Source organism: Syngnathus leptorhynchus, chromosome 18 (assembly GCF_054491065.1).
Source record: "Syngnathus leptorhynchus isolate UIUO chromosome 18, UIUO_Slep, whole genome shotgun sequence".
Taxonomy (NCBI): domain Eukaryota; kingdom Metazoa; phylum Chordata; class Actinopteri; order Syngnathiformes; family Syngnathidae; genus Syngnathus; species Syngnathus leptorhynchus.
Window position 1 is genome coordinate 2675668 of NC_141212.1, and position 26008 is coordinate 2701675.

Genomic DNA, 26008 nt, shown 5'->3' on the forward strand with positions numbered 1-26008 from the left:
TATGACTCATCAACAACTTTGTTTCTCTTTAGTTCTCGTCGACGGTGTGTTCATAGGGGTCAGAATGTTACAGCAGCGTACACCATTGGTCGTCGTAGTCATAATTATTCAGGCAGTGGTTGTTCAAAAATATCGCTATGATAATGACTATATTAAAGTAATACGTAATAATACTATCTTTTGTAACGTTGCAACAAATGCGATGCTGATTTGTAACACTGTAACTTGCTTCTTGTTCTACTTCCGCATCCAGAGTACGCTGTCTGCCATTGGTCAGATAAAGAAACGGGCGAAGGCGATTGGTCCTCGCTACCGGTAGTGCTCTAACCTTATAAATGACTTCACAAGCGTATAGAAGAAAAAAAAAATGCACTTTGTTTATTTTTCAATTCGATAAATATATTCTTTAACCCATTTTCATTTGATTGTAACAGACGATAATATTTTGGGTGGAGGGGTGGGAGGTACAGACAAGATTACGACACTAGAGGGCACCCTCGAGTAAATGTAATGATGCCACAATGCTGCCTGCCACAATTCCCTGCTGTCCAACAAAGGTTGCATCAAATTTATCTGAATTTCAACTTGAAACTTCCCATATGTAAAAAAAAAAGGTTGTACGAGCCCGAGCCGAGACTCTAACCCAGAACATCAGAGAAGGCCAACTTGCTCCCCACTCCTAAAAAATCAGCCTCCTTTGAGAACATCAGCTTGAATCAAAATCATCATTAATTATAAACTCGGTGTGTGTGCGTGTGTGCTGAACTGAGGTGCCTCTGTCCGAACGAGCGGTCTGCAGACTGCAGCCAACAAGCTCCAGAAGCTTGAATGCTTACCTTCTTCCAGCAGACGTTAATTCGCAAATTGCAACAAGGTTAAAAAAAAATGGTTGATCATTCCGAGTTGACAGTGAGCAAATATTCCGTTGCACGACGAAGAGCGAAGGAACAAACTCACATTTTAAAGGGCGCAGTGTGAAATATCATCAAATTCATATTCTTGTAAAATACCGATGTAGGCCTAATTTTGATCTATTGAGGCTTAGAATGGACATTTATGGATCTGCTTATCAAAAGTGTGATTTTTTTAAATTTTTTTATAGCACCTTGTACACAAAGACTGGAAATGGGATAGGGACAGGAAAACACAAAAGGCTTTCCTGTTTGGCAACTTCCAAGTGACGCCCTTAAAGGAAAACAAGAGAAGCAAATGAATTACAGGCAGCAAGCAGTGATGAAATGACAATATTTGGAAATTGACATCATTTTTTTTTTTAGCTCATTTTTTCCAGGATTCCTGCTAGGTCATGTCCATGTGGAAGGCGTGAAGCAGGACAGAGAAAGAGAGAGAGAGCGAGAGAGAGAGAGAGAGGGAAGTGTTTGTGTTTGCTTCGTCCAGAAGTGAGAAGCTTGAAAATGGGACCCGTTGCTAGGTCGCTCGCTCTGCTGTGTTTGTCTTCTCTAGGCTTCTGCGTTCCTGCTGGGACACCGCACCCAACACAGGTCAGGATTGCTTTGAGCTTTCGAACCCATCTTGATTATTTCTAGAGCGTCATTTGTTGTTGAAATTGTGTTAAAAACAATAAGGATGTCACGGAAAGACTATTTGCTAAATGTTCGACCCATTCCCAGGAGTGATGACATCATTGATGGGTAATGGTTTACACCTTTTTGACCAGAGTTGAGCAGAAGTTCCATATTGGATTTTTCGAAACAAAGGCACATTTGCAAGGCTTGAAATCATTTTAAAGCACTGTATTGTCAATATGATGGGTTTTTTGTGTGTGTGTATCAGTTGCCTTTTGCAGATGAGAAAAAGTCTCGAGGAGATCTTCCTGACAGCCTTCCGACATCAGAATTGGAGCCCACAAACGCCGCGTCAGACTTTGAAACCTCTTACAACTATGTTTGTGCGTCCTCATGCTAATTAAAAAAAAAAGTTATTTCGATTGTTTAACATTTTATAATCATCCCCATAATGTCATCTTCTTCCATAGTGTCCAGACTGGCCGGAATGGACCAGGCCATTCACAAGCTCAACGTGGGCCACTACACTCTGGATGTCAGCATGGATCAGCTAATCGAGCGTCTATCCAGGATGGATGGTACTAAATCACACAAATTCTAATCAGCATCACTTCTTGGTTCTTCTGATCTTCTCTGTTCATCCTCCCCAACATGGCAGCCAAGGTGGCAGAGCTGGAGGACAAAATCCGGGAAGTCTACCAACACAGCAAAGACAATCGCAAAGAGACTGGAAGACTGGAAGGTAACTTGTTTTTATCTTTTGATACCCTGGCTTGGTTTTGAGGACCACTGTTTTAGTTATCAGGTCGCAACAAAGACTCGGCTAGGGAGGCGCGTTAGTACTTTTGAGAGGTCCAGGAACATTTTGGCTCCAGGAACTACCGAATTTTATGCAATGTTTGTTCTCGGCCAATCAGGTTGCCAGAAGGGCCTGCGGGTGGGCTACAAATGTTACTTTGTGTACCACATCTATGAGGACTACGCCGGCGCTTCCAGGAAGTGCCTGGAACGCGGAGGTCGCATGGCCATGCCTCGAGACCGCCGCGAGCAGGAGGCCCTCGCCGACTATGTCAAATCTTTCTTCAAGACGGGCAATTGGCCCGTGTGGCTGGGCGTCAACGACCTGGCGGCGGAGGGCATGTATATGTTTGACGACGGCACGCCCGTCTCCTACTTCCAGTGGCGCAGGCACTTCCTGTCCAGTCAGCCGGACGGTGGCAAGCGGGAAAACTGCGTGGCCATGGCGTCTGATGACGGCGATTGGTGGGACCACTACTGCGACAGGGCCATGAACTACATGTGCGAGTTTGATGACAGGGTGGCGCTTTAGATGAAATCCTCGCTTTTCATTTCAACCCTAAACTGGATAGAAATTGGCCATTCGGCACTAAAAAAAAAAGACATTTAATTAAACATGCCAAAAAATGTTTTTTTCTTATTGTTAGCTGGCTGCCAGTGGTGCGGGCCCCACTGACCCGGTTCATAATATGGCCCTGGCTGCGGGGCAAAAATACACATACACGTAACACACTGGACTGCGTTTTGAATAGCTTTGTCGCCCTCCTGTGGTGAATGTTTGAATCACATGCTTAACATCCGTCACAGGCCAGTGCGTGACGTGTTTGGGTAGTTTTGCACCGCAGGCCTGGAGATATTTTGTTTCTTTATTTAGATTTTTTTTATCACTATGATTACTCCATACGCAAGACCGAGTTTTTATTTTACTTTTTGACAATTGTATTCAAATAAAGCCTGGGCTTGATAGATGGACGCCGTTTTTGTAGTGTGCATTGAGGACCACTAGATGGCAGAAACTGTGCGTTAAACTGGATTTCATTGAATAAATACTCCGACAACTTTTCATAGGCGTGTTATTTGATACATCTGGTTTGTGTAACTGAGCTGCACCCAAGAAGCATCCACAAAGGCGCCCGCCTTGACAACCGAGAAGGTAGAGGCTTTACAGACTAGTCTGCGTTATCCACAAAGCTCTTCATGGATCTATAATTCATTTCCATTCAAATAATATAGTTTTTTTTTCCAAATGCTGTAGTGCAAATGAAAGAAAGAAACCAAAATGCATCAATTGTCTTGATGGCACAAGTACTTGAGTCATAAAGTTGATTCCAAAATTGATATTTTCTGTCAAAGAAACAAGCAATTGTCATAAGTTTGATTTGTGTTTTATTCTTAGTTTTTTATTCAAATTATTGTGTAGGGTGGCATGTGACGTCCACCGCGCCACCATGTTTCCATCGTGGCGTCGGGAAACTTCGTGAGCCAAATGGGGAGAAAGCGACAGTCCTAGCATCAAATCACCCATTGTTAAGCAGCACTTTTCCTGTTTTTATATTTCAAAATACAAACATTTACCGTGGCGCTTCACAAGTTAGCTGCACTATGAGTAATTATTGTTTGAAAATAAAAGCAAGCATGGGTAAACAAGGCAAAATAGACATTTACTAAAAATAAGCAATGTCGCATCTCTTTAAATCAACTTTACAAAAACACATTTGTTTTGAAAAATTAAAAAAAGATTTCCGCTTTTATTCTATTCCACACTATATAACTTGACAAGTGCCGCCAGAAGGGGTTGCTCAAAAAACAGGACCAGGAACAAAGTTGTGAGTCGCGACTTTCGCTCCACATTTTCCTCGTTTTTAACATATTTCTAAAATATTTCACATTTCCACACAGAGTAAATCGTCGCCTACGTTCAAGACGACGACGGCTGGATATTACCGCGGGGAAAAAAAGCCGTCCAACTTTGGCTTTTCCTTGAATTTTGTGGATACTCGCCGTGGATGTACTTTGGGAGTTTTTAGATGATTTTTTTTTTCTTTCTTATACGTCGAAAATGTCTTAATTCTCTCTCAAGTGTAATCTACTTTTAAGATTTCCATGACTGGGCTTGTCACTTCGTGTCCCTATTTTGACGGTTTGGACTTGTTTTGAGGCGGTAATCCCTCCCGGTGACAGCAGAGGTGAGTTGTCTTGCTTCATTAATCACGAAAAACATGAATAAAAAAAAAACAAATAATGATTCGAACTTTCATCATGACATTTCCAAACGTTTTGATTGTGCCACTTTTTGGTGTCATTTTGGTTTTGGGTCAAAAGTAATAGAAGAGGAACTGGAATGACTGATTTAAAGAGACAGGACACACTTAAAAAAAAAAAAAATCTTTAGGTGTTCCCAGGTAACAGGTAACACCCTTTTTGGCACCTGCAGAAGATATGCCCAATTGAATTCATGGGAGAGAAATAATTTATTCTTTGGTGCAACAGCCTTTTTCCATATTATAACACTTTTGGATTCTCCCACCTTAATTTATTAAACATGGTCAAATAAAGTGACCCAACTTTAGCAGCATTTGTTTCCAAAATGTGTCAAAAACGAAATTATTTTAGTCATTGACTGTTTGATTTTCTAAAGTACACTATAATATCCACTCTGTTTTGATTGTAAATAGTTTATTTGCATATTCCAGAAAAGCTTTGGAGAGTATTGCTCAGGGGATGTCAACTTTTATGTGTAATAAATCTTATTTATGAATTTATTGCCTGTGTTAGCCCCTCACCTGTTTTGGTTTCCCCACACATGTGTTCATTTTATCATGGCTGGTCCTGCTCTGTCAGCTATTTTTGGGTTTTGCATCCCCCAACTGAAAGCTCCTTTCATGGTAAACCAACTATTATATGTTTGGACTCACGATGTAATCAAAGGATACTTATCCGATCTGTCGTAGCTTCCAAACGATGAAAATCAGGGGCTGCCGAGTGGGATGATGACAGAACAGAAAGTTGCGTCATTGGACATCTTTTGTATTATGCCACACCCTTTGGAAACGCACGTGTTTTTAATTTTTCAAATAAAAAATGTGATTTGTGCAAAGATTGAATCTCGATTGACACTCGTAGGTACGGCGTGGTCTTGAACGACCCAAACTGCTCTCGCCGGGGTTTTTCTGCAGCCATGGCGTCCCTCGGTGACTTTGCGGAGGGCGGAGCCGATGAGGAGTTCAGCGACATCATCAAGTCACGATCAGGTAGGTTCGAGAACACTTTAATGCCAGCCAAAAAAAAAAACTCAAGGTCTCGTGGGAGTTAAGAGCAGTTTTGGTGATGCAATCAGAGACTGTTCTCAGAGAGGACAAAGTGAAAGTAACAAAAAGTGATCCATCGAGAATAGTGAGATGCCATTAAAAAAAAAAAAAAAAAAATCACTTCCCGCTCAGATCATTCCAAACTATAGTGAAATATTTTTTGGGATAATCCTTAAAAATCTTTTCCCCAGGTCACATTGCCACCATGAGAATAAGTTTCCACCGGCTAGTTTTACTTTCCTATCCTATCTGCCCGCCTCGCTGATCCTTCGCCAAGAATTCCGCTGTGCCGTCGCAGTTTGTAATTTACGTTTGTGTCCAGACCACAATGGCTTCCCTCTCGCGAAGATTCAGGTTTCCTAGCAACACCCCCCCGCCCCCTCCCAAAGTAATGTTTTCTTTAATGGGATATAAGGTGGGGGGGATTTGGCATGTAGCATAGCTATTGACCCAAAAAACACATTGAGCAAATACGGGAAAGGTTTTACTATCCTTCAGGTCTCAGAATGTGTGTGTGTGTGTGTGTGTGAAGGGGATTACCCCAAGTTCGTTTTGGTCATAGGAAAGGGCTTTAAACTACAGTGCATGGTGGCCTCGTGAATGGCGGGCAGGTGGGCCGGATGTTTCCGCAGCTGAGACGAGCCCCGTTAAGAAAACATTTACGGCCGCTGTGAAGCGAAGCCCTGCTTTGGCTAATCACACACTTGAAGAGTCACGTCGACATTACTGATTGACAGAACGTTCCTGAGGTCTGGAGGTGGGGGGGGGGGTCGATATATTTCCAGTATGTCAAGTTGTTAGCCAATCCCACAATGCATCTGTTTACTCATGTGTCATTCCCTCATCAGCGCTTTCATAATCATCCCTCGGCAATTTGACCATCTGCTTTTGCTTTTTTGGGTGTGACGTGAAGAAGAGCGAGCGCCTTTGTTGCCAAACGAAGGGTGTGGCGTCAAGTTTTGTGACGACCAGGTGTCATTGGATGCATTAAAGCTGCTCGTCGTTTTATCATGATGTGTCTGTTAATTCCAAGATGGAACGATGGTAGATTAGGGAAGCCTCTCCACGGCAGCGTGACTAAATCAGTCCAGTGGAAATTCCCTTTTTTGTCTCTGGGCTTTCTTCGTCCCCTGTCCTTGCCCACTTTCACTCCTCCTTAGCTGGAGCTGTAGAGCATACTCGTTGCTTTCTTTAAAAGGCCGCCGGCTCACTTAAGCCGTGTGATTAATTTTTTTTTTTTTTATTCCATCTACTTCCTGTCTGTCGAGGAAAGGAAGAGAGAATACAAAACACAGGAAAAATTAACTTCCCCTTGCCTTCCATTTCACTTTCACTGCAGGCGGTCTGGCACCCCAACTCAAAGCGAAGTGGGGGGGGGGGGGGGCTCTCACACCTCCTATTTCCTCTTTCGCTTTGTGTACTGTCCTTCCGTCTCTCGCTAAACCTCTTTGTTTTCATCTCCGGCGCTTGTTTCTTTGTACCTTTTTCTGAAATGAATTTAAGTCATTGGAAAACATGGAGAAAGCGCCACTTTTTCAGGAGGAAACAAAAGGCTGAAAAAACTCTTGTTGTTGGTAAGTGCAAAAAACACAAAACAAAACAGAGGCTCTTATCAGACGCCCCGACGAGTCAAAATGAGTCTACTTAAACTTTTAATCGCTCTAGTTTTTCAAAATGTTTTGAATCAAAACACAAATTGGACGCTGCACCAAACCAACATGCGTCACCTTCACGTCAACATCCTGCAAACTTGAATTTTCTGTCACAAGCAGAAATAACAAAGCCTATTCGTCACCATATTGCAGGATTTTTTTTTTTTCCACGTAAAACTTCTCACCGCAGACTCCAAGGTTAGCGTCAAGCTAGCCTGTTTTGTCTCGGAATCATTCCATCCGCTTGCATGCTGGGATGGCCTTGAACACTGACTTTATCTGTTTTCATGCCCCCCCCCACCACCACCTCCATCCCACCACGATGATTCCCCCACTCTTGGCCTGCTCCGTCCTGTTCTCCTCTGTTGTGCCTCTGCTCTCTCTCCGCTGTTGCTGCTGCATTCTTCTGGTCCTTCCCTCACTGTCTGGCTAAGAAAGACCAGAAAGCAGAGGAGGAGGGCAGGAATGTTGACATTTCTTTGACTGATTTTTGGCTGAGCTATGTTAAAATATGGCAGAACGTAGGCTCAGACTCTATGGAAGGAAGATTGATGTCTGATGGCGTCCCACAAGGCTCTATATCCAGCCCGCAGATTTTTCCTTTGCCTTTGTAGTGTTTTACTCCGGCGATGACGTTGAAGGTGACGATAAAAAGTTCCGGCCGAATAAATTCCTCGCTCTCGGAGAGCAAAAACGTGTCAACAAGGCCCGGGCCCGGCTGGGACAAGCTGAGACAAGTGACCACTGGAGGGGAGGGGAGGGGTGGAGGCTGGAATGCGCTTGGGAATTATGGGAATTCTGTGCATTCTTCCCATCCTACACAAGCAAAGGGAGAGTTCACCGACTCGGATGGTTGTCACGTGACACGATCATGTGACCGTGCGGTTCGAGGAGGCTAGGATTTTTTTGTAAAACCCTCGATTTAGGAAAAATCACTCGGGTGGAACCACGTGGATTTAGGAAGCCTGGCCTGCCCTGTAAATTGCTGTTTGCTCGTTCATGTTTACAATGTGACGTTGCCGTGGAAACCGGTCGACTTTGTTTGATTTCCACCTCAGCTGTCCTCTGCCTGAGGTCATGAGATTGGTCCACATATAAAATGTGTTGTGTTTTTCCAGCTGACCGTTTTCGGCTTCCCCGATGAAGATTCGCGTAGGGTTATGAAATCTTCCATCTTGGAAATTAAAACCGAGCAGTAGGACCAATATAAGGAGGTCCTTTCTTATTTCGGCGACGTCATATCAATTTGTCCCTAGATGGAAAATATCGACATGCAAACATTCCGCTAGCTAAAAAAGTTGCCGTGTCAGCGGAAACGCTGGGTACGTCCAGTAAACTGCAGACGCGTGTGTGCCAAGTGAGCCGTGGGAATACACCAGTGGGATTACGCCGCCTTGATGCAATCTCCACTTCCTGTTTGGCCATCGGGGCAACGCAGAGACTGTACAACACATTTGCGTCGTCAAAATTGAGTTTTATGAACTCATTATTAACCTTTTTATATTGATGGCGTCTATATTGTTATTTTCTCCCAGTCAGTGGCCACAAAGAAGCAGACAACTGCAGGGTCTGGTGATCATAACCTTTGACCTTTTGTTCGCTTCATGGTGGTGTGTCATGACAGCAGCACTTAATCTCACACGTTTTTTTTTTTTCTTTCCCTTCTGTGAAGAGCTTTTTTTTTTTCCCCCACGTACAACTTAATTAACTTTTTTTTTTCTTTTCTTCTACACAGGAAAGATTCAATTAAACAGAAGTAAAAGCACACAAAATAGCTTTTCACAGTCTGAAGAATTTGTGGTTATTCACCACTAATGGCCTCCTCTTATGTGCCCTTTTATTTCAGGCTGAAGCTTTTATGGCGTGAAATTAATTAGCGACAGATGTGGTTTTATATATATAAAAAAAAAAAAAATGACTATAATTAACACTGGTGTATTAAAAGCCCCCCTCTTTGCCCACACAGATGAACACGACTTGGTGCAGAAGAAAACATTCACCAAGTGGATAAATGCACAATTCTCAAAGGTAACAATGATAAAACATATTTGTTACTTTCATTTATTTTATTTTATATACAATGTGGTGTGAATGTTTTTGCAGGAGGGTAAAACGACCATCAAGGATATGTTCTCTGATCTGAGAGATGGGAGGAAGCTGCTGGACCTGCTGGAGGGCCTCACTGGCCACGTCCTGGTCAGTTGCCAATCTGAATTTCCCGTTTCTATTCCATCTCCAAGTTGATACCTGCAGCTGCAGAAAGCACCTGTTGGATCTGCGCCGGAATAACAATCCAGCTACAATTGGGCGTAACGCCTTTTTAAAAAGATTCGCAGCTGTTTGCAATTCAACCCGCCATTCTTTCCATAAATTCCCAATTGAGGGCATTGATCAAGTAGAAGCTCCCATTGTTCAGTCGATTGCTTTTTTCCTCGTGAGCGCCGTTTCTTTCTGAATGTCCCATTTGGTGTCATTTCCTCCGAAACGTCGGTGTGATTGTTGCAAGACTGGCGGCGGAATCAATCGTCCTTGATTGTGTTGTGTTTCTTCTTCTTCAGACCAAAGAGCGAGGTTCCACCAGAGTGCACGCGCTCAACAACGTTAATAAAGTGCTTCAAGTTCTGCATCAGAATAACGTGAGTGAGACGAGCCAAATGTTTTGCGGGAGACTTATAAGGACATGTTAGCGAAGCGGAAGAATGAGGCTAATTGGAAACAGAAACGAGGTGAAAGGTGGACCGCTGCGGTAGAGCGAGGTGTCACCAAGCTAAACGCATGACCTGTCTTGATCCTCGCCAAATAAGTCAAACATGATCTCGCTCAACCTTCTGCAGCGACGCGTGATCTTTTCAAATTTTAACCACTTTTTCTTCAACTGTTCATCTTTTTCAGGTGGATCTGGTAAACATCGGCGGGAGCGACATCGTCGACGGCAACCATAAGCTAACTTTGGGACTCATCTGGAGCATTATTCTTCACTGGCAGGTGAGCACACATGTCCCAAATACGAATGCTGATTTTCAAACATCCTCATTTGAAACAGGTGAAAGACATTATGAAGGACGTCATGTCCAGCCTGCAACAGAACAACAGCGAGAAGATCCTGCTTAGCTGGGTGCGTCAGTCCACGCGCGCTTACCCGGAGGTCAACGTGCTGAACTTCACCACCAGCTGGGCCGACGGCTTGGCTCTCAACGCCATCCTGCACCACTTCAGGTGAGGAGCTTCAAGCCGTCATGGCAACTTCATCCACCTGGATCCCGCTCAAGTTTTGCTTTGATATTTTCTTTCTTTTGACTTTTTTTTTTTAATCCAGATAAATGTAATTAGTTTTTCGTGTAAGTTAGTGGTTGTATTTTTCCAAATTATTTTATTTGTTTGTATTTTATGTTATTTTGTCTTTCCACATGGGTTGCTCCTCCACCATTCTTTTTTTTCCACCAAAAGCAGCTAAAGAATAAAAACAGGAGTCTTATTTAAGCAAATGATGTTAAGTGAGACTTATGCTGATGGACAAAAACGTCTGTTTGCATATTATTTCCATCAGATGCAAAAATGCCCGCTTTGGGGTGTTTAAGAAGCTGGGTCTCCTCTCCTGTGTGTGTGTGTGTGTTGACTTATCCTGTTTACACCTGCCCTGTTTGTATTTGCGCATGCTTGCCCTTCTATGTGTGCGTAAGAAAAAGCAAGTAGGCCGAACATCGGGGTTTTCCCCCCCCATAGTTCTGTAACCCACGTTGTTGAACACACACACTCTTGGGACTTTGAGTTGTGAGAAAGGTCAGTGTTGGTTTAAACTCGGGCCAGGGTTTAGGCGGATGACCGATCCCGTACATTCCTGTCTCATAGTCTTTTCCTCTTCACGCTGTCCATTCTAAATGTGATCAATTTCTTTTTGTAGGCCAAATGCATTCAGTTGGGACGGCGTGGTCCGAATGAGGCCCGTCGAGCGTCTGGAACACGCCTTCACCGTAGCCAAAGACCAGCTGGCTATCGAGAGGCTACTGGATCCCGAAGGTGAGGTGGCTCTTCCGAACTGTACATCCGAAACTTTACGACATCTTCTCACGATGTCATCCTTTCTTTTCCAGATGTGGCGGTTCAGCTGCCAGATAAGAAGTCCATTCTCCTGTACGTGACGTCGCTCTTCGCCGCGCTGCCCAAAGACATCAGCATGGAGGCCGTCCGAGAAGTGGAGACGCTGCCGCGGAGATTCAAAGCGGAAGCCGAGGATTCGGGGGCGGGCCTCGGCGCGCAGGTGACTCTCGGCGGGTTTGTTTTGATACTTCTACACAATAAAGTGTCGAGGTAACGCGGTTGAGTTTTGGGCGGGTGTGGGCGTTCCCCCACCATCATTACATCTGCGGTGTTGTCAGAACCTCCCGAAAGTACTTTGTAAATTTTATTACTTCACAACCTGGAAGGAGTGCTGGAAAACTTTCATTGCATCTGATTGGTGTGTATTTGGAGGGGGTGTGGTTTACTTTCCTGGCACGCTTCTCCCCCCCCCAGCCACAGGAAGTGATGCGTCATGCCGTTGCTTTTGTGACCATGCGGGAGGATAGAATAGAAGTTCTTTGTTTGGAATGTTGCCCGCCCCTCATTTCAATCTTTGATGCAAAGTATTGCCTTGTGACTGCAGGCAAAAAAAAAAAAAAGTCTACAAATTGGAAGCACGCTCATCAAAATGTGAACAAGCATTTCTTTCTTCGTGTCCCATATGTCAAATTCGCAACCATAAGACCGATTGCGGCTTGACCTGCCCTGCAAGTCTGGAGCCACCTCCCGGCATCCCATAATAGGCTCGCATATTTCTTAGTCCAACTGCAGGGCAGGTCTCTCCGCATGCCTCAGAGCAGTCTCTTCAGGCCACTCCCTCCTTTTAATCGATGCTTCTATTTTAAAACGCAGCAGCGGTTGATGAGACATCACCAAATGCGAAAGACAAAGCAAACAAAAAGTCAGCTTTTTTTTATTTATTTGAAAAAAAGAATAGTATTATGAGTCCTTTTGTGCACAAGCAATGTCGAGAAATTACCAGCTAAACAGAAATATAGTCTTAACTAATATTATTAAATATAATAATTCTACATATATAATAATATTGATAAATATTTCAAATAAATTTACAGATTGGACCAGATAATAAATCGACCCGATCTTAATCCAGCTGTTAGCTTTTGAATGCTCATAGACTGCTGTGTTTTTTAAATATGCAGCTAAGGGACACTGGCAGAAGCTCCCAGCGAGAGACCCCCGACCCCCTGACACAGCTCGAAGGGGAGATGGAGGGCCGCGTGCTGGAAGCCGACTTGGACACCTACCAGACCACCCTGGAGGAGGTCCTGACTTGGCTGCTGTCGGCCGAGGACGCCCTGCAGATCCAGGATGAGGTGATGGACGACGTGGAGGGCGTCAAAGAGCAATTTCATACGCATGAGGTGAGAGCAGACGCGGTATGAGGCAAAAAATAATACAATCCAACGGTCTGAAATAACTCTTTGCCTCGAGTCTGTCATTTTTGCAACCCCTAACAAAATGGCATCTCCTCCCTTTTTTTGTAAGGCCTTCATGATGGAGCTGACGGCTCACCAGAGCAGCGTGGGCAACGTTCTCCAAGCTGGCAATCAACTGATCGCTCAGGGCAGCCTGTCAGAAGAGGTGGAGGATGAAATACGGGAGCAGATGAGCTTGCTGAATTCCCGCTGGGAGAGCCTACGCGTGGCCAGCATGGACCGCCAAGCCAGGTAAAGATTTACCTTTTGAAGCCGTTTTAACCATTGGCGGACACACGCCGCGGGATAGAAGTGTTTATGGCTTTCATCTGTGCGGAATGAGGAAGCTATGTGAACGTGACAACTGATAAGCGGTGAGCTCCATCGAGCTTTATCAATGGGTCAAATGTTTCAAAGACAACCTTTCTCTTCTAGGCTCCACGAAGTCCTAATGGAACTCCAGCAGCAGCAGCTCCAGCAGCTTTCCGATTGGCTGAGTCGGACAGAAGACCGCATCAGAAAGATCGAGACGGAGTCGCCGGCAAAAGACATCGAGGAGTATAAGGAACGAATCGAACAGCATAAAGTAAAGAGACTTCTTTTTTTTTTAAGGGCAAAGAGCTCTGTTGGAAATTAATCTCATATTTTTGGTTGTCAAAGGAGCTTCAGAATGACCTGGAGGCAGAGCAGGTGAAGGTCAACTCCCTCACGCACATGGTGGTTGTGGTGGACGAGAACAGCGGCGAGAGCGCCACCGCCGCCCTGGAGGAGCAGCTTCAAGTAAATGACCTTATTGGTTGTTTTTCTTTGGGCGCGGTGGTTTCTTTAAAAATCAAATATGAGGCCATTTTTTTTTCCTCAGATTATTTCTAATTTAAGATTTTTCCTTTTAGTCTTTGGGTGAACGCTGGGCAGCCGTTTGTCGCTGGACAGAGGAGAGGTGGCACAAGCTGCAGGAAGTCTTTGTGGTGTGGCAGCAACTCGTGTCAGATCAGGTAGAACATCCTTCATTAATCTCGATTTGATATCGTGTCTTCTAAAAGCCATTTTTCTGCTTTCACATCTACAGAATTTATTCCGAGCATGGCTGAAAGAAAGGGAAGAGGTCTTGAGTGAAGTGCAGCGGAGCACTTTTAAAGACCCGAGTGACATTAACACAAAAGTGCGCCAATTAGCTGTGAGTAAAAAGTGGCCGCTTGGATTGGAGCTCACCTACCCAGCTTTCCAGTTGAACTGTGGTGTTATGAAAATGTTTAGATTCTTAAGGAGGACATGGAAAAGAAGAGGAGGACCCTCGACCAACTTTCCGACGCCGGCCGGGATGTGATGTCGTTAATACGGAGCGGCGAGGCCGGAGCTGCTATTGAGGCGGACACTGAAGATTTGGCCCATCGATGGGACAACCTGGTGCAGAGGCTGGAGGACTGCTCCTTCCAGGTCTTTTATATTATTCATTAACGCTTCATTTGTCTTCGGCTCTTTCTCATTCACCGAGTCACTCTTTAACCAAGGTGATGAAAGCCGTGACTGACGCTGGGATGACTCCGGTGGATGAGCGCGTCGTCATGACGACAGTCGCCACGGCTGCCGGAAATTCAGCCGCCGACCAGGAGCTGGCCCCTCCCGCTCCTCCCAAGAAACGATTGGTGGAGACGGACATGGAAGTCAGGAGAGGGTAAGGACGGCTAGGCTTTTATTTTGAAATCGGCCTTCACGGCGCACTGTCATCTTCACACTTTGCAGGTTTGAAATCAAACTGTCCGACTATCTGGGCTGGATCAAAAAGTGGAAGGCGTCCGCTCAAGCCATCGCCGCCACTCAACCGACAAGCGATCCCCAGGAGCTGCGGGAAAAGCTCAAGGTTGGATGAGTCAGTGAGATAAGAAAGTGACAAGTTACAATACGCCGGTTAGATATGAGCTTTGGACTTTTTAGGCCCACGAGATGGAATTCAAAGCCAAGGAGCCTGCCGTCGCTGGAGTCATCCAGGAAGGTCGAGGCTTGATGGAGCAATTGGGGAGAGGTTTGTCATGATTTCATTTTATTTGACCTTTTCACATTTTTATTTGTCTCAAACCTTTTCTCGTGTACCTTCAGAGGGCGTGCGTATGGACTCCGTGCGGGCCGACATCGATCTGATCCAGACCGAATTGGACGACTGCGCGGGGGAGCTGCAAACGGCCCGGGACCGAGTTGACGCCCAGACTCGGTTGACGGCGATGTCGGCCGAGCTCGGCAAACTGGATCGGGTCTTGGATGAACTCGATGGATGGCTGGACTCCACTTGTGCCGTCGAAAAGTGTGACAGTGACCAACTCCGGAACTTGAGTGAAGAATGTCAGGTACAGCAATCTCATGAAGGCGGGGAGGGGGATATAAACAAAAAAAAAAAAAAACTGAATCCAAGTTTTATGGTGTGTCCTTTTAGTCCCGACTGGTCCCCCTCAGTGCATTGAGTACACAGTTGGACCAGATTTGTGCAGATGTGGAGTCGCTGCCTCTTTTAAAAGACAACACTGCGATGGTGTCAGCCCATCACGCCTCCACCTTAGAGCGACTAAAAATCAAACAGCAGGAGGCCAGCCAAGGTAAGTCCAAATCACAAACAGGAACTTACCAAAAAGAAAGAAAGCCATGCTCTCCGCTACAATGACTTTTGTAACATGAAACCTGGAGACCTCGGGCCCAGGTGTGTGCTTGCATTCTTTGCCTTCTTCTGGACTCCGCTAGAGAGTTGGATAAAAGCCACAGAAAAATCTCCTCATGAATACTCTCCATGACTACTTACTGTATGTAAATCATCTGCGAATGAAGACAAGTTGTGAAGATAAACGAGTAGAAGGAATGTCGTTTCATGTTGTTTCCTTAGCAGCGTAATGACGAGCTGTGTTAAATATACAAGCTGTCAAACATAAAACAGGCTGGGGAAACGACACAACACGTGCACCAGACTCAAAACATCTCGCTGCCCCCTAGTGGTGGAAAAATAGGAATGTCACGTTAACACTTTGATTCAATTTGTAGTTCTGGAGGCCATCCAGGCTCGATCTCTTCTGGTGGAGGGGCTGGAGGCCCGGCTGGCCGCACTCAGACGAGGAGTCAGCGACGTTGCCACCACCGAGGCGGCGGTGCAGCGAGCGCAGGTGAACCAACCTGTTTGTTGTTTTTTTTTTGTTTTTGTTTTTCCGGTGTGTCCACAGTATGTTTATCCATCCATGGAGTATTTAAGTGTCAGGTATTTGTATTTATTTGCTGGACTACTTTTGGAAACAGATATTAAATCAGTTCTTTTTTTTTATCTCCGTTTCCCTTTTGCCACTTTTGTTAGCAAGCTCATTTCTTTTGTATCCCCCCCCACCCAGTCGTTTTTATCCTGTGCTGGAATGCAGCTCAGTCTGAGCTCTTGTTATGGCGGCATTCGGGGGGTGGGGGGCGGGTGGCACATTCTGGGCACCGTGCCCTGATATGAAACATGCATTTCAGTGTCAAGGGAACATGACAATATCGAGTCTCCTGAAACAACGCAGTGGATTAAGGCAGATAAAAATTGTAAACAAATAGTTGGCCTAACTGGAACTATATATTTTTGGGTGAAATAGGTTAATTGCAGCCAGTCAATGTGCTCTTAAAGTAACAATTTCAATTCATTTTTAACAATTAAAAAAAATATATATTTTTTTGTTTTGCCTCTCAAGGGTTTGTGTCTGGATATTGAACAAACTCAGCAAGCCTCCCATCCTGCAGAACAGCAACGATGGACTCAGCTGTCCACCAAGGCCCGTGAAGAGTTGGCGACACTCAAGGGCATTCTGGGAAGCATGAAGGACAATCAGGTAGATGAGATCATCTTGTTTATGATTATCATCTGGGTTCCAAACCCACCCGAAGCCATGACAGAGGTTTGTTGTACTGAAGTAGAATAATTTGGTGATGTTGCCTTCAGGTGAGGATAACGGAGGTGGAACGTTGGTTGGAGGCGGTTCAGGAGCTTTTGTCCCGAGATGCGACGAGGTCGAGTGACGCACGCAGCTTACAAGAAGAATTGAGTCACTGCAAGGTCAGATGAATCCGTTAAAGGCACTGTAGAATAAAAAAACAAATCTGAAAAAAGGTCAACTTTGATGCAGGAGTATGTGAGCGAGATGGAATCGGTGCAAGGTGCGTTGAAGCTGATGGACGAGAATGTGAACGCCGTGCAGGCGGCCGCGATACCGGGGCTGGCCAAGTGGGAGCAGCAATCGGCGACAGAGTTCAGAGGTCGATTTGAATCTCTTTCGAAAGAGGTAAGGTTATTATTTATTGGAAGTGGAGATTTTTAGATTTATTTATTATTTTCTCAAATTTCAACTTATTTCGCAGTTGCTGAGCCAGCAGGATCGTTTGTTCGAGAGTCAGGAGAAGCAGGTGAACTTGAAGAAAGACTTGGCGGAGATGCAGGAGTGGATGACTCAAGTGGACGAAGAGTTTCTCATGCGGGACTTTGAGTATAAGAGTCCGGAGGAGCTCGAGACGGCGCTGGATGAGATGAAGGTGACTAGGTGGCATCACTGAACCAGCAACCCACCATTTTTCCTCAACCATAACTTTTGGTTTTAGGAAAATAGAATAGCTTAATGCTAACACATCAAGTGAAATGCCATAGACAAGCTGGCGAAATTAGCATTTAGTGCAAAAGATAATCAAGCTGTGACTCGTGTGTTAACAGAGGGCTAAAGAGGATGTGCTACAGAAAGAGGTGAAAGTAAAGATCCTGAAGGACAGCATCAACATGTTGGTGTCCAGGACGGCTCCCCCGGGTGGTGGCGGAGGAAGCGGCAGGCAAGGGCTGACAACACAATTGGAGGGCGTTCTGGGGAACTACCAGAAGCTCTGCGAGCGCCTCAAGAGCAAGTGCCACACCTTGGAGGTAAACCTGCCCGCCACTCTACTTGGGCATCGTTCAAACAGTCCGTATAACGTCGCATGTCATGCAGGAGGTGTGGTCGTGTTGGATGGAGCTGCTTCACTTCTTGGACATTGAGCAAGACTGGCTCAACACCGTGGAGGAGAAACTCCAAGCCACGGAAAGTCTACCAGACAGCACCGAGGTGGTTCACGAAGCACTCGAGGTACAAACATCCGGCGGACGCACTCAATCAAACTGTTGCTCGATCCCAAAAATGCCTTAATGATGAGAATTGTCCTCAATGTCCCAGTAAGAGTGTCCCAAGACTTTTGTCTTTGTGCTCTTGTGGATAGAAGAGCTCCCAGCCTGTGTCTGGCTGGTTGCTATATCTGTAGCCTGCCTGCAGCATCACTGTCAAAGTCACTTAGCGTCACCCTGTGCTTCACCCTGCGCTGCGCCATTGTTCCAAAAGATAATGAAGATTCATGAAGACAAAAAAAAAAATCTCAAATACATGAACGCCGATCCTTCTTCTTTTCGCTTCTTATTGTTCTCAACATCGCTCGATGTCGTTGCCGTGTTTCTCACTCTCTCGACTTGCTCGTCCAATCGCCCGCCAGGACTTGGAGACCGTCCTCCGTCATCCGGCGGACAACCGCACACAGATCCGAGAGCTTGGCCAGACGCTGATCGATGGCGGCATCCTGGATGATCTCATCGGGGAGAAACTCGAGGCGTTTAATTCACGCGATGAGCAACTCAACCATCAGGTGAGCTTTTTTTTTTTTGAGCTCAACTTCTCGTTTCTACCAAAAGGAGCCAAATTTGAATGAACTCTTGACCTCCCGTTTGCAGGCTGTCAAAAGGCAGACGGGCCTGGAGCAGCAACTTGCGACGCTGAAGGAGAACGAAGAGGCTCTCCAAGCCCTCCAGGAGTCGCTTTCTCAACTGGACCACACGCTCACGTCCTACCTGACCGACCGTATCGACGCCTTCCAGCTTCCGCAGGAGGCGCAGGTAACATCTCAGTAGAAGTCAGTCTTGAATTTGGACTGCTCTGAATTTTATTTATTTATTTATTTTTTAAAAAAGAATATCGGGGCCGAGATTGCAACTCACGAAGTGACGGTGGAGGAGATGCGGAAGAGGAACGTGGCCAACTTGCCACCACCGGTCGTCGATGGCAAAGCGGCCAAAGGTGGCACCATGCTGGATCAGCTTCAGGTAACACTGACCCCTCCTGGTGTCTTCTTGGCACTACATGCTAACTTCTCAGTTGCTTTTATTCTTTAGCAATTTAATAAGAAAAAAAAAATCTTGTTTATTATTTTTGTCATAATTCAGAGGAAACTACGTGAGATTTCCACAAAGTACCAGCTGTTCCAGAAGCCTGCTAACTTTGAGCAGCGCATGTTAGACTGCAAGAGGGTTCTGGATGGCGCCAAAGCCGAGCTCCACGTTCTGGATGTCCGGGATTTGGAGCCGGAGAAGATTCAGCCCCACCTCAATGGCTGCATGGTGAGACAGGAATCGGCCAGTGGGGACCCTGACAAATGGTGCAGGTTATCTCTGACTTCCCTTTCTCACGGTTGTGCAGAAACTGTACAAGCTCCTGAGTGAGGTCAAACTGGAGGTGGAGACAGTGATAAAAACAGGTCGGCAGATTGTGCAGAAACAGCAAACGGAGAACCCCAAAGCCATGGACGAGCAGTTGACTTCCCTCAAGCTGCTTTACAACGACCTAGGGGCGCAGGTACAGTACTGTGAACCCACACCAATAGGTGAAAACCCACAATGTCCATTGAAAAAAAATAAATAAAAATAAAAAATAGCTTAATGCAAAATCATCTAACAGAAGTTGTGATGGCACCAACGATGACTGTGAAATGTGCCTTATTTTCCTTGTAGGTAACAGAGGGCAAGCAGGACTTAGAAAAAGCCTTGTCCCTGTCGCAGAAGTTCCACAAGGAGAGCGCCGCCCTGCAGGAGTGGCTGACCACCAGCGAGGCTGCGCTCCAGCAGAAGAACAGCAGCGGAGACATGCCGGCAGACATCGATGCAGAGATTGGCTGGGCCAATGTGAGAACACCCTCATATTAATTCTTAAAACTTGTCATATATCCAGAAATTATTTATTATTATTGCATCAGAAGGTTTTTAAGAGAATGCATAAAAAAGGTCATATCATATAAGGTCAATTGATGAATTTCTTTCACTGCAGCTCTACTTTTGGCCAGTAGGGCGCACCGTAAGCTAGTTGGAGGCTTAGGAGAGTTTCTTCCATGCTTTACTACCGTTATCATGATATAGCTTTTATGACGGCAATAAAAGACTAAACGGCGGTTGGTGGCATCACCAGGGCCTTTTGAAGGAGTCTGAGCGCCGCCAGCTGGAGCTGTCCGGTCTGATGGAGACCAGCGGCGCGCTGCAAGCGCTGGTGGAGGGCAGCGAGACGCAGCTGGAGGACAAACTCTGCGGCCTCAACGAGTCCTGGGGCCAAGTGCGCACGTTGATTGAGGACTGGCTCAGTGCCGTGCTGGTCAGTGTGACAAGAATTATTTTTGAAAGAAAGAGGGCAACCACATGCTGCTTCACCAAGCTTATCTGCTGACACAGAGCCACCAGAACGAGGTGGAAATCTTCGACGAAAACCTGGCCCACATCAGCACGTGGCTCTACCAGACTCAGATCCACTTGGATGAGACGGAGCGGCTGGAGCCGGCCGAGCGGGAGAAGGTGGTCAAGGTAAGATTATTTTCAGTTTGTACAATTTTTTGGTGGCCGCAAACGACGTTCGACCATCGTGCTCTGCGCCAACAGAACATGCTGGAGGAATTGGAGGACGTGGGAATGCGCGTGGACAACGTGAGGGACCAGGCAGTCATCCTGATGACCAGCCGCGGGACCGCCTGCCGAGACGTCGTGGAGCCCAAACTGGCCGAGCTCAACTGCAACTTTGACAAAGTCTCACAGCACATCAAAACCGCTCAGGTAAAAAAAAAAAAAAAAAAGGTAATCGGCTTTTGAGATAAATATTAGAATATTAAAAATGTTCGTCTTTTCACGCAGATGATTAACTGTTTGGAGTCGGGAGGTTTGGACGTGAGCCAGCAAGTACATCAGCAGGTGCAACTACAGATTCAAACTGACAGTTCAACATTGTAATTTGTATGGAAAAAAAAAAATTCATTCCCAGATTTTCCTTTAGCATGCGCTTCATGACCCGGAGACCTCGGTGGAGACTCGGACTGAAGCCCCGCCCCCTAGCGGGATCCAGGAATTCCAGGTCGAGCTCCAGGACATGCTTAGGACTCTGCAGCAGGAGCCTGCAAATATCTCCGATGACGACAAGGTAGGCATTGCACCGGATCTGAGAACTTGGATGTGTTTTCCATTATGAAGGCCGCAGCCGAAACAAAGTCTTCCTTATCAAACTTTATGGCGCCGATCGTGCTAGTAGCGCTGAACCGGCCTATCAGAAGCGAGGTCAATGTCCCGGTCAGGAAGCCTGTTCTTGCTCTGGGAAGGCACGGTTCTTCTCTTTAGTCTTTCAAGCTTATGAGTCAACATTCCTGCTTTGTCTGGTGTGCAGATGGACGAGGAGAAAGCCAGCGTAGAAAACTTGGTAAAACGAGGAGAGGATCTGCTTCAGCAAACGTCCGACGAGGTCCAGAGGGAGGAACTGAGGATCCTGCTGGTCCGGCTCCAGAACCAGTACTCCTCGCACAGGGTCAGACACCTATTTTTTATTATTATTATATATTTTTTTAAATGTCACCTTTTGTGTTCTGCTTTTCATTCATATGTTTGTTTGTAGGAGTTGAGGGTGCTGAGAAGCAGGCAGCTGGATTTGGATTCATCTTCCCACATGATCACGCAGCAGATAAGAGACATGCCGCCTCAGGTGAGCATTTTTGAAGATCGCTTTTATTCGAGTTCAGCATGACCCAAAACACAAAGTGCTTTCATTAAAGATCTCTTTCTAGTATGCCCGTCGTGGCCACCAGGAGGCAGTACAGCACTAGTATTCGTCAGCAGAGGATAAAGAATATATGATAGCGATTACTAGAAAACCAAATAGGGCACCTTGTGATTGAGGCACATTATAACAAAAATGATCAAACGACAATTTTTACAACTCTGTTCAAACTCCTCCGTGGCATTTTATTTTGCAGGAGGTGCAGTCAGTGGTGGATAGAGGCCGCCTTTCTTCTCAAAGCTCGTCAAGCTACCTGCTGGACGTCAACAAAACGCTGCTGGCCATTGCCGACAACGAGCTACTGCTCAACTCCTCCGAGCTCAGCGGGGGGCTCTACGAAGACTTCTCCAGTCAGGAGGACACGCTTAGGGTCAGTCCGGCGAAATTGAATTTCATTGATGGTGTTTTTTTTATGCTTAACATCAATGATCTCTTTCCTTCAGACCATCAGCGACAACCTGGAGCGGCTGGGCGAGCGAGTGTCCGAAATCCGCGAGCGCCAAGCGGACGTGATCCGCCACGCGTCGCCCGCAGAAGTCTCCCAGACGGAGGACACGCTCACGCAACTCAACGTCGAGTGGGACCGCCTCAACCGCGTGTACAACCAACGAAAAGGGTAAACTTCCCACCTCAGTAACAAAACAGATTTAATTGCCTCAGAGTCACAAATGGATGCAAAAAAAATACCATTAGCAGAAGCAATAAGGTGATCTCACAGTAATCACACCAACTTGGGGGGCATCATTAAAAAGCAAACAAATGGAGTTCATCGTATAAGATTATCCATCCAAAACGTATTTCCTCACCGCTTTCGATTACATTTGCCGCACTACGGGAAATCAAACCATCCAAAATTGTTCCTTAAAATTCTTCTTTCTGTCGAGCTGTTGAAGCCTCCCGTTGATTTATTCGGAATGCAATTTTCTGCTCTCCGCTACGAGGGGAGTTAAATGATATTTCCCTATTTTTGGGGATTTTAAATATTCCTCACACTTATTCGATATGCACAGTATTTCCTCTACATTATGAGCTTGCTTTTTTTTTTTTTTTTTTTCTCGCTGCAATGCATCTATAATGTGAATCAATAAGGTCGAATTTTGCTCCTGCAGGAGCTTCGACCGCGCCGTGGAGGAGTGGAGGCAATTCCACTGCGACATGAATGACATGAACCAGTGGCTGACCGACACCGAGAAGCTGCTGTCAGCTAGCGTCGGTCCCGAGGGACACGTGGACCTGGACCTGGCACTGCGCCACCAAGAGGTCAGTGGAAGGCGTCCATGCTTGTTTAGATGTCCACGACGGCAAAATAAACATATCTCCGCAGGAGCTCGAGGAAGGCCTCGTGAGTCACCAGGCCGTGCTGACCGACCTCACCCGGACAGGAGAGCGCATCACCGGCCAGTTGTCCTCCCCGGACGGCCCTCTGCTAGAAGAAAAACTCCACGTCTTGAGTCAGCGCTGGAGGGCCGTGAAACGGCAGGTGGCGGACCGGCAGCGAAGGTATTCATTAAAACCTGACGGCTATTATGTAAATGATGAAACTTGTAACGCCATTATTTCCGTAACTGGATTAGAAGTTTACAATTTCCGGTGTGGTACAGCGGTCCAGGTCAGCACTTCCCAGCTATCTTCTTTGTTTCCTTATCGGTGCTGTCAATTAGACAGAAATGGTCATTTAAATGTAAATTCCAGGATTAAGTCTGCAACTTGGAGGGAACTCCAGATGGCAATCTGGGTAAAGAATGTGTGCGTACAGGCTGGCGGCGGGAGATCCAGCCCTGGCCGACTTGGTCAGGCGAAGCGAGGATTTGGCTTCGTGGCTGCAGCAGGCGGAAAACGCTTTGGTCACGTTTCCCGTCTCCTCCACTGATCAGAACCTCAAAGAGCTCAAGGTAGGTCACAATTCAATTTCAATTCTTCAGGGGACAAAAAAAAAGTAGGCTGACCAATTGAGGCAGGGTGTCTTCTGGAGTTCTTTTCTAACTGACAAGCATTGCAGCTTTGGGTTTTCCCTCCCCCTCCGCCATTTGTTCCGCTAAGACCAACGTGATTACCTTCTCTTCGATCAATAGCGCTTGATGAGATAAACGACTCGAATGTCTCACCTCGTAGGCCTTGGCCGTGGAGATGGACGCGCAGAACGAAAACTTGGGCTGGCTCAACAAACACGCTCCGCAGATCCTGGCCAGCGACACCGTCAGCCCGCAGAACCGAGACCACCACGTGGGCAAACTCCGAGCCATCAATCAAAACTGGAGCAAGGTGGGACACGACATATAGCTAGCTATATATTAGGGAAGGTAATTAGCTTCTGTATTTTCCATCGCCCAACTTGTAGATAACCCACGAGTTGTTAGACAAAGTGGGCCAGGTGGAGGGCGACCTGCAGAGTCACGCCCACTTCCGTGACAAAATGAACCGACTCACCGACTGGGTCGTCATCACGCATCAGACCATCACAAATCGAGGCCTCAGTCCGGGCCAAGCGCAGGTAACGTAAAAAAAAGAACTTCTACTGACCACGAGTCCAAACGCATAAACCCCCTCGGACTATTTTCAGGCTTTGGAGGTGTCCATGAAAGACAGAAAGAAGGACTTGGAGGATCTTCTGGCCCACTCCATTGAGCTGCAGAGACGCCAGCAGCTGTCTCCTCACGAAAAGGTCCCCCCCCCCCCCCCCCCCGCCTAGTCGTATGATTTATTCAATAAGCCCGCCCAAGTTCACAATACTGTGTAATTACATCGTATTGCAGCAGGTCATTTTATTTCCCCTAACTGATTGCGGCTTAATTGACTGTTTTATTAAAGCGTCGTTTGTTCCTCATCTCACCCTCTGAATGTTTCACGGCGAGCAGAGCAAGGTGGAACAGCTGGCGGCCGATTGGAAAGTTCTAGATGCTCGGCTGAGGGAGGCTCTGCAGGCGCACGTCTCCCCGTGGAAGCTGCATCACGCTCGGGTGGTGGAGCACCAGCAACTTGGTAAACACGTCTTACACTAGAAATAATTTGTACTGTTAATTCTATTGATCCATTATTCCGTTTTTTGAAGCTGCTGTAGGCCACAGCTCACACGCAGACAAAGCGACCAATCCGATTCCACCAACGCCACACTACATCCAAATTGTACCTTATGAAAAATTAGTCGCGAGGAAGAGGAACGCTTTAATTTCCAGCATGAAAAATGCATGCTGAAATTACAAATCAGCTCGGCGACTTGGTGTCGCCGCAGAGCATCATTCATCACTATTTGGTACTTTACTTTCGAGAACACCTTTTAATATTCATGCAACCATTTTTTTTTCCTGCACGTGTATACAGTGAAAACTTGTTCATCCGGTCCCACTCGTTAAAGGCTTTTTTTTAATGAATACTTTTACCACTCCTGCAGACTTTTAAGCACATTTCAACTGATTAAAACACACTAATGGAAATAAGCAAAGGTGTTCCAGTAAATCTGAATCTTCTCTTCCTTTCCTCCATTGCAGTGAGTGTGTCTTCAGTTCCCTCAGCCGTGCAGATGGCCAGCCTAGCGAGCGAGGACCCCCACCACCAGACCCCGCACACGCTCGACTCGGTGGCGCCCACCGACCTCAACGAGACGGCCACCGAACTAGCCGACTGGCTGGTCCTCATCACTCAGATGCTCAAGTCCAACATCGTCACGGTGGGCGACGTAGAGGAGATCAGGACCACCATGGGGCGCCTTCAGGTGACAGCAGCATTTAACTTTTCTTTTTTTTCCGCAAGAATCTCCCAAACTATGTTTGCTTCATCCTCCTAGGTGACCAAAAGCGACCTAGAGCATCGTCACCCTCAGCTGGAGGACATTTTCACCCTTGCACAAAACATCAAAAACAAGACGTCCAACCTGGATGTGCGCACGTCCATCACGGAGAAATGTACGTGCTAGCATCACCCTGTGCCGTTTTGTCTCCAGTTTATCTTTTTGTTTTTTTAAATCATCATCTTATCTCCAGTGGAGAGAGTACGCAACCAGTGGGACAACACTCAGCACGGCGTGGTGGCGCGACTCCAGCAGCTGGACATCATGATCGGTCACAGCGACCATTGGGAGGCTCAGCGGCGGGAGGTCCAGGCTCTGATTGGCCACAAGGAAGGATGGTTCCAGAATATGCTGCAGCAGTCAAGAGAGTCTAGAGACCCTCTGACCATTCAGCTGGCTGACAGCAAGGTGACAAGACTGGAGTAGTCTCACAAAAAAAAAATCACTCTGTCTGCCTGATGTATTGTGTAGGGCGACCACAAGAGGGCGACTGAGAGCAGCTTCTCTTTGTGTTTAGTCATGTCGTGGTGACTAAGTGCAGTCAATAGGAATGTTATTTAAACCACCAGACTATTATTTTT

The 26008-nt window shown here is 46.3% G+C and overlaps 2 protein-coding genes across 4 annotated transcripts in view; both read left to right on the plus strand.

Moving 5' to 3' along the window:
* Window positions 1-1245: 1245 nt before the first annotated feature.
* clec11a (C-type lectin domain containing 11A) lies at window positions 1246-3365 on the plus strand. Its single transcript, XM_085937987.1, has 5 exons — window positions 1246-1502; window positions 1795-1909; window positions 1997-2104; window positions 2185-2268; window positions 2444-3365. The coding sequence occupies exons 1-5, from the start codon at window positions 1416-1418 to the stop codon at window positions 2854-2856; spliced, it is 807 nt and encodes a 268-aa protein (XP_085794113.1). The 5' UTR covers window positions 1246-1415; the 3' UTR covers window positions 2857-3365.
* A 678-nt stretch (window positions 3366-4043) lies between these two features.
* utrn (utrophin) overlaps window positions 4044-26008 on the plus strand; it is a 54909-nt gene continuing 32944 nt past the window's right edge. For all 3 annotated transcript variants that reach the window (XM_085938475.1, XM_085938476.1, XM_085938477.1), the window contains exons 1-54: window positions 4044-4150; window positions 4224-4510; window positions 5448-5575; window positions 9251-9312; window positions 9388-9480; window positions 9843-9920; window positions 10177-10269; window positions 10328-10500; window positions 11186-11301; window positions 11376-11542; window positions 12504-12725; window positions 12850-13031; window positions 13215-13365; window positions 13440-13559; window positions 13673-13774; window positions 13849-13956; window positions 14037-14216; window positions 14291-14454; window positions 14523-14640; window positions 14715-14802; window positions 14877-15121; window positions 15208-15367; window positions 15804-15922; window positions 16475-16612; window positions 16723-16836; window positions 16907-17062; window positions 17139-17309; window positions 17485-17685; window positions 17753-17887; window positions 18285-18434; window positions 18520-18681; window positions 18757-18888; window positions 19009-19182; window positions 19262-19417; window positions 19573-19743; window positions 20024-20203; window positions 20281-20409; window positions 20485-20655; window positions 20734-20790; window positions 20873-21016; window positions 21257-21394; window positions 21482-21568; window positions 21840-22013; window positions 22087-22259; window positions 22753-22903; window positions 22968-23143; window positions 23400-23535; window positions 23756-23905; window positions 23982-24134; window positions 24204-24305; window positions 24499-24622; window positions 25129-25352; window positions 25425-25542; window positions 25621-25835. In XM_085938475.1, the coding sequence (XP_085794601.1) occupies window positions 5503-5575; window positions 9251-9312; window positions 9388-9480; window positions 9843-9920; window positions 10177-10269; window positions 10328-10500; window positions 11186-11301; window positions 11376-11542; window positions 12504-12725; window positions 12850-13031; window positions 13215-13365; window positions 13440-13559; window positions 13673-13774; window positions 13849-13956; window positions 14037-14216; window positions 14291-14454; window positions 14523-14640; window positions 14715-14802; window positions 14877-15121; window positions 15208-15367; window positions 15804-15922; window positions 16475-16612; window positions 16723-16836; window positions 16907-17062; window positions 17139-17309; window positions 17485-17685; window positions 17753-17887; window positions 18285-18434; window positions 18520-18681; window positions 18757-18888; window positions 19009-19182; window positions 19262-19417; window positions 19573-19743; window positions 20024-20203; window positions 20281-20409; window positions 20485-20655; window positions 20734-20790; window positions 20873-21016; window positions 21257-21394; window positions 21482-21568; window positions 21840-22013; window positions 22087-22259; window positions 22753-22903; window positions 22968-23143; window positions 23400-23535; window positions 23756-23905; window positions 23982-24134; window positions 24204-24305; window positions 24499-24622; window positions 25129-25352; window positions 25425-25542; window positions 25621-25835 (7476 nt within the window). In that variant the 5' untranslated portion in view covers window positions 4044-4150; window positions 4224-4510; window positions 5448-5502. The remainder of the gene's footprint in view (window positions 4151-4223; window positions 4511-5447; window positions 5576-9250; window positions 9313-9387; window positions 9481-9842; window positions 9921-10176; window positions 10270-10327; window positions 10501-11185; window positions 11302-11375; window positions 11543-12503; window positions 12726-12849; window positions 13032-13214; window positions 13366-13439; window positions 13560-13672; window positions 13775-13848; window positions 13957-14036; window positions 14217-14290; window positions 14455-14522; window positions 14641-14714; window positions 14803-14876; window positions 15122-15207; window positions 15368-15803; window positions 15923-16474; window positions 16613-16722; window positions 16837-16906; window positions 17063-17138; window positions 17310-17484; window positions 17686-17752; window positions 17888-18284; window positions 18435-18519; window positions 18682-18756; window positions 18889-19008; window positions 19183-19261; window positions 19418-19572; window positions 19744-20023; window positions 20204-20280; window positions 20410-20484; window positions 20656-20733; window positions 20791-20872; window positions 21017-21256; window positions 21395-21481; window positions 21569-21839; window positions 22014-22086; window positions 22260-22752; window positions 22904-22967; window positions 23144-23399; window positions 23536-23755; window positions 23906-23981; window positions 24135-24203; window positions 24306-24498; window positions 24623-25128; window positions 25353-25424; window positions 25543-25620; window positions 25836-26008) is intronic.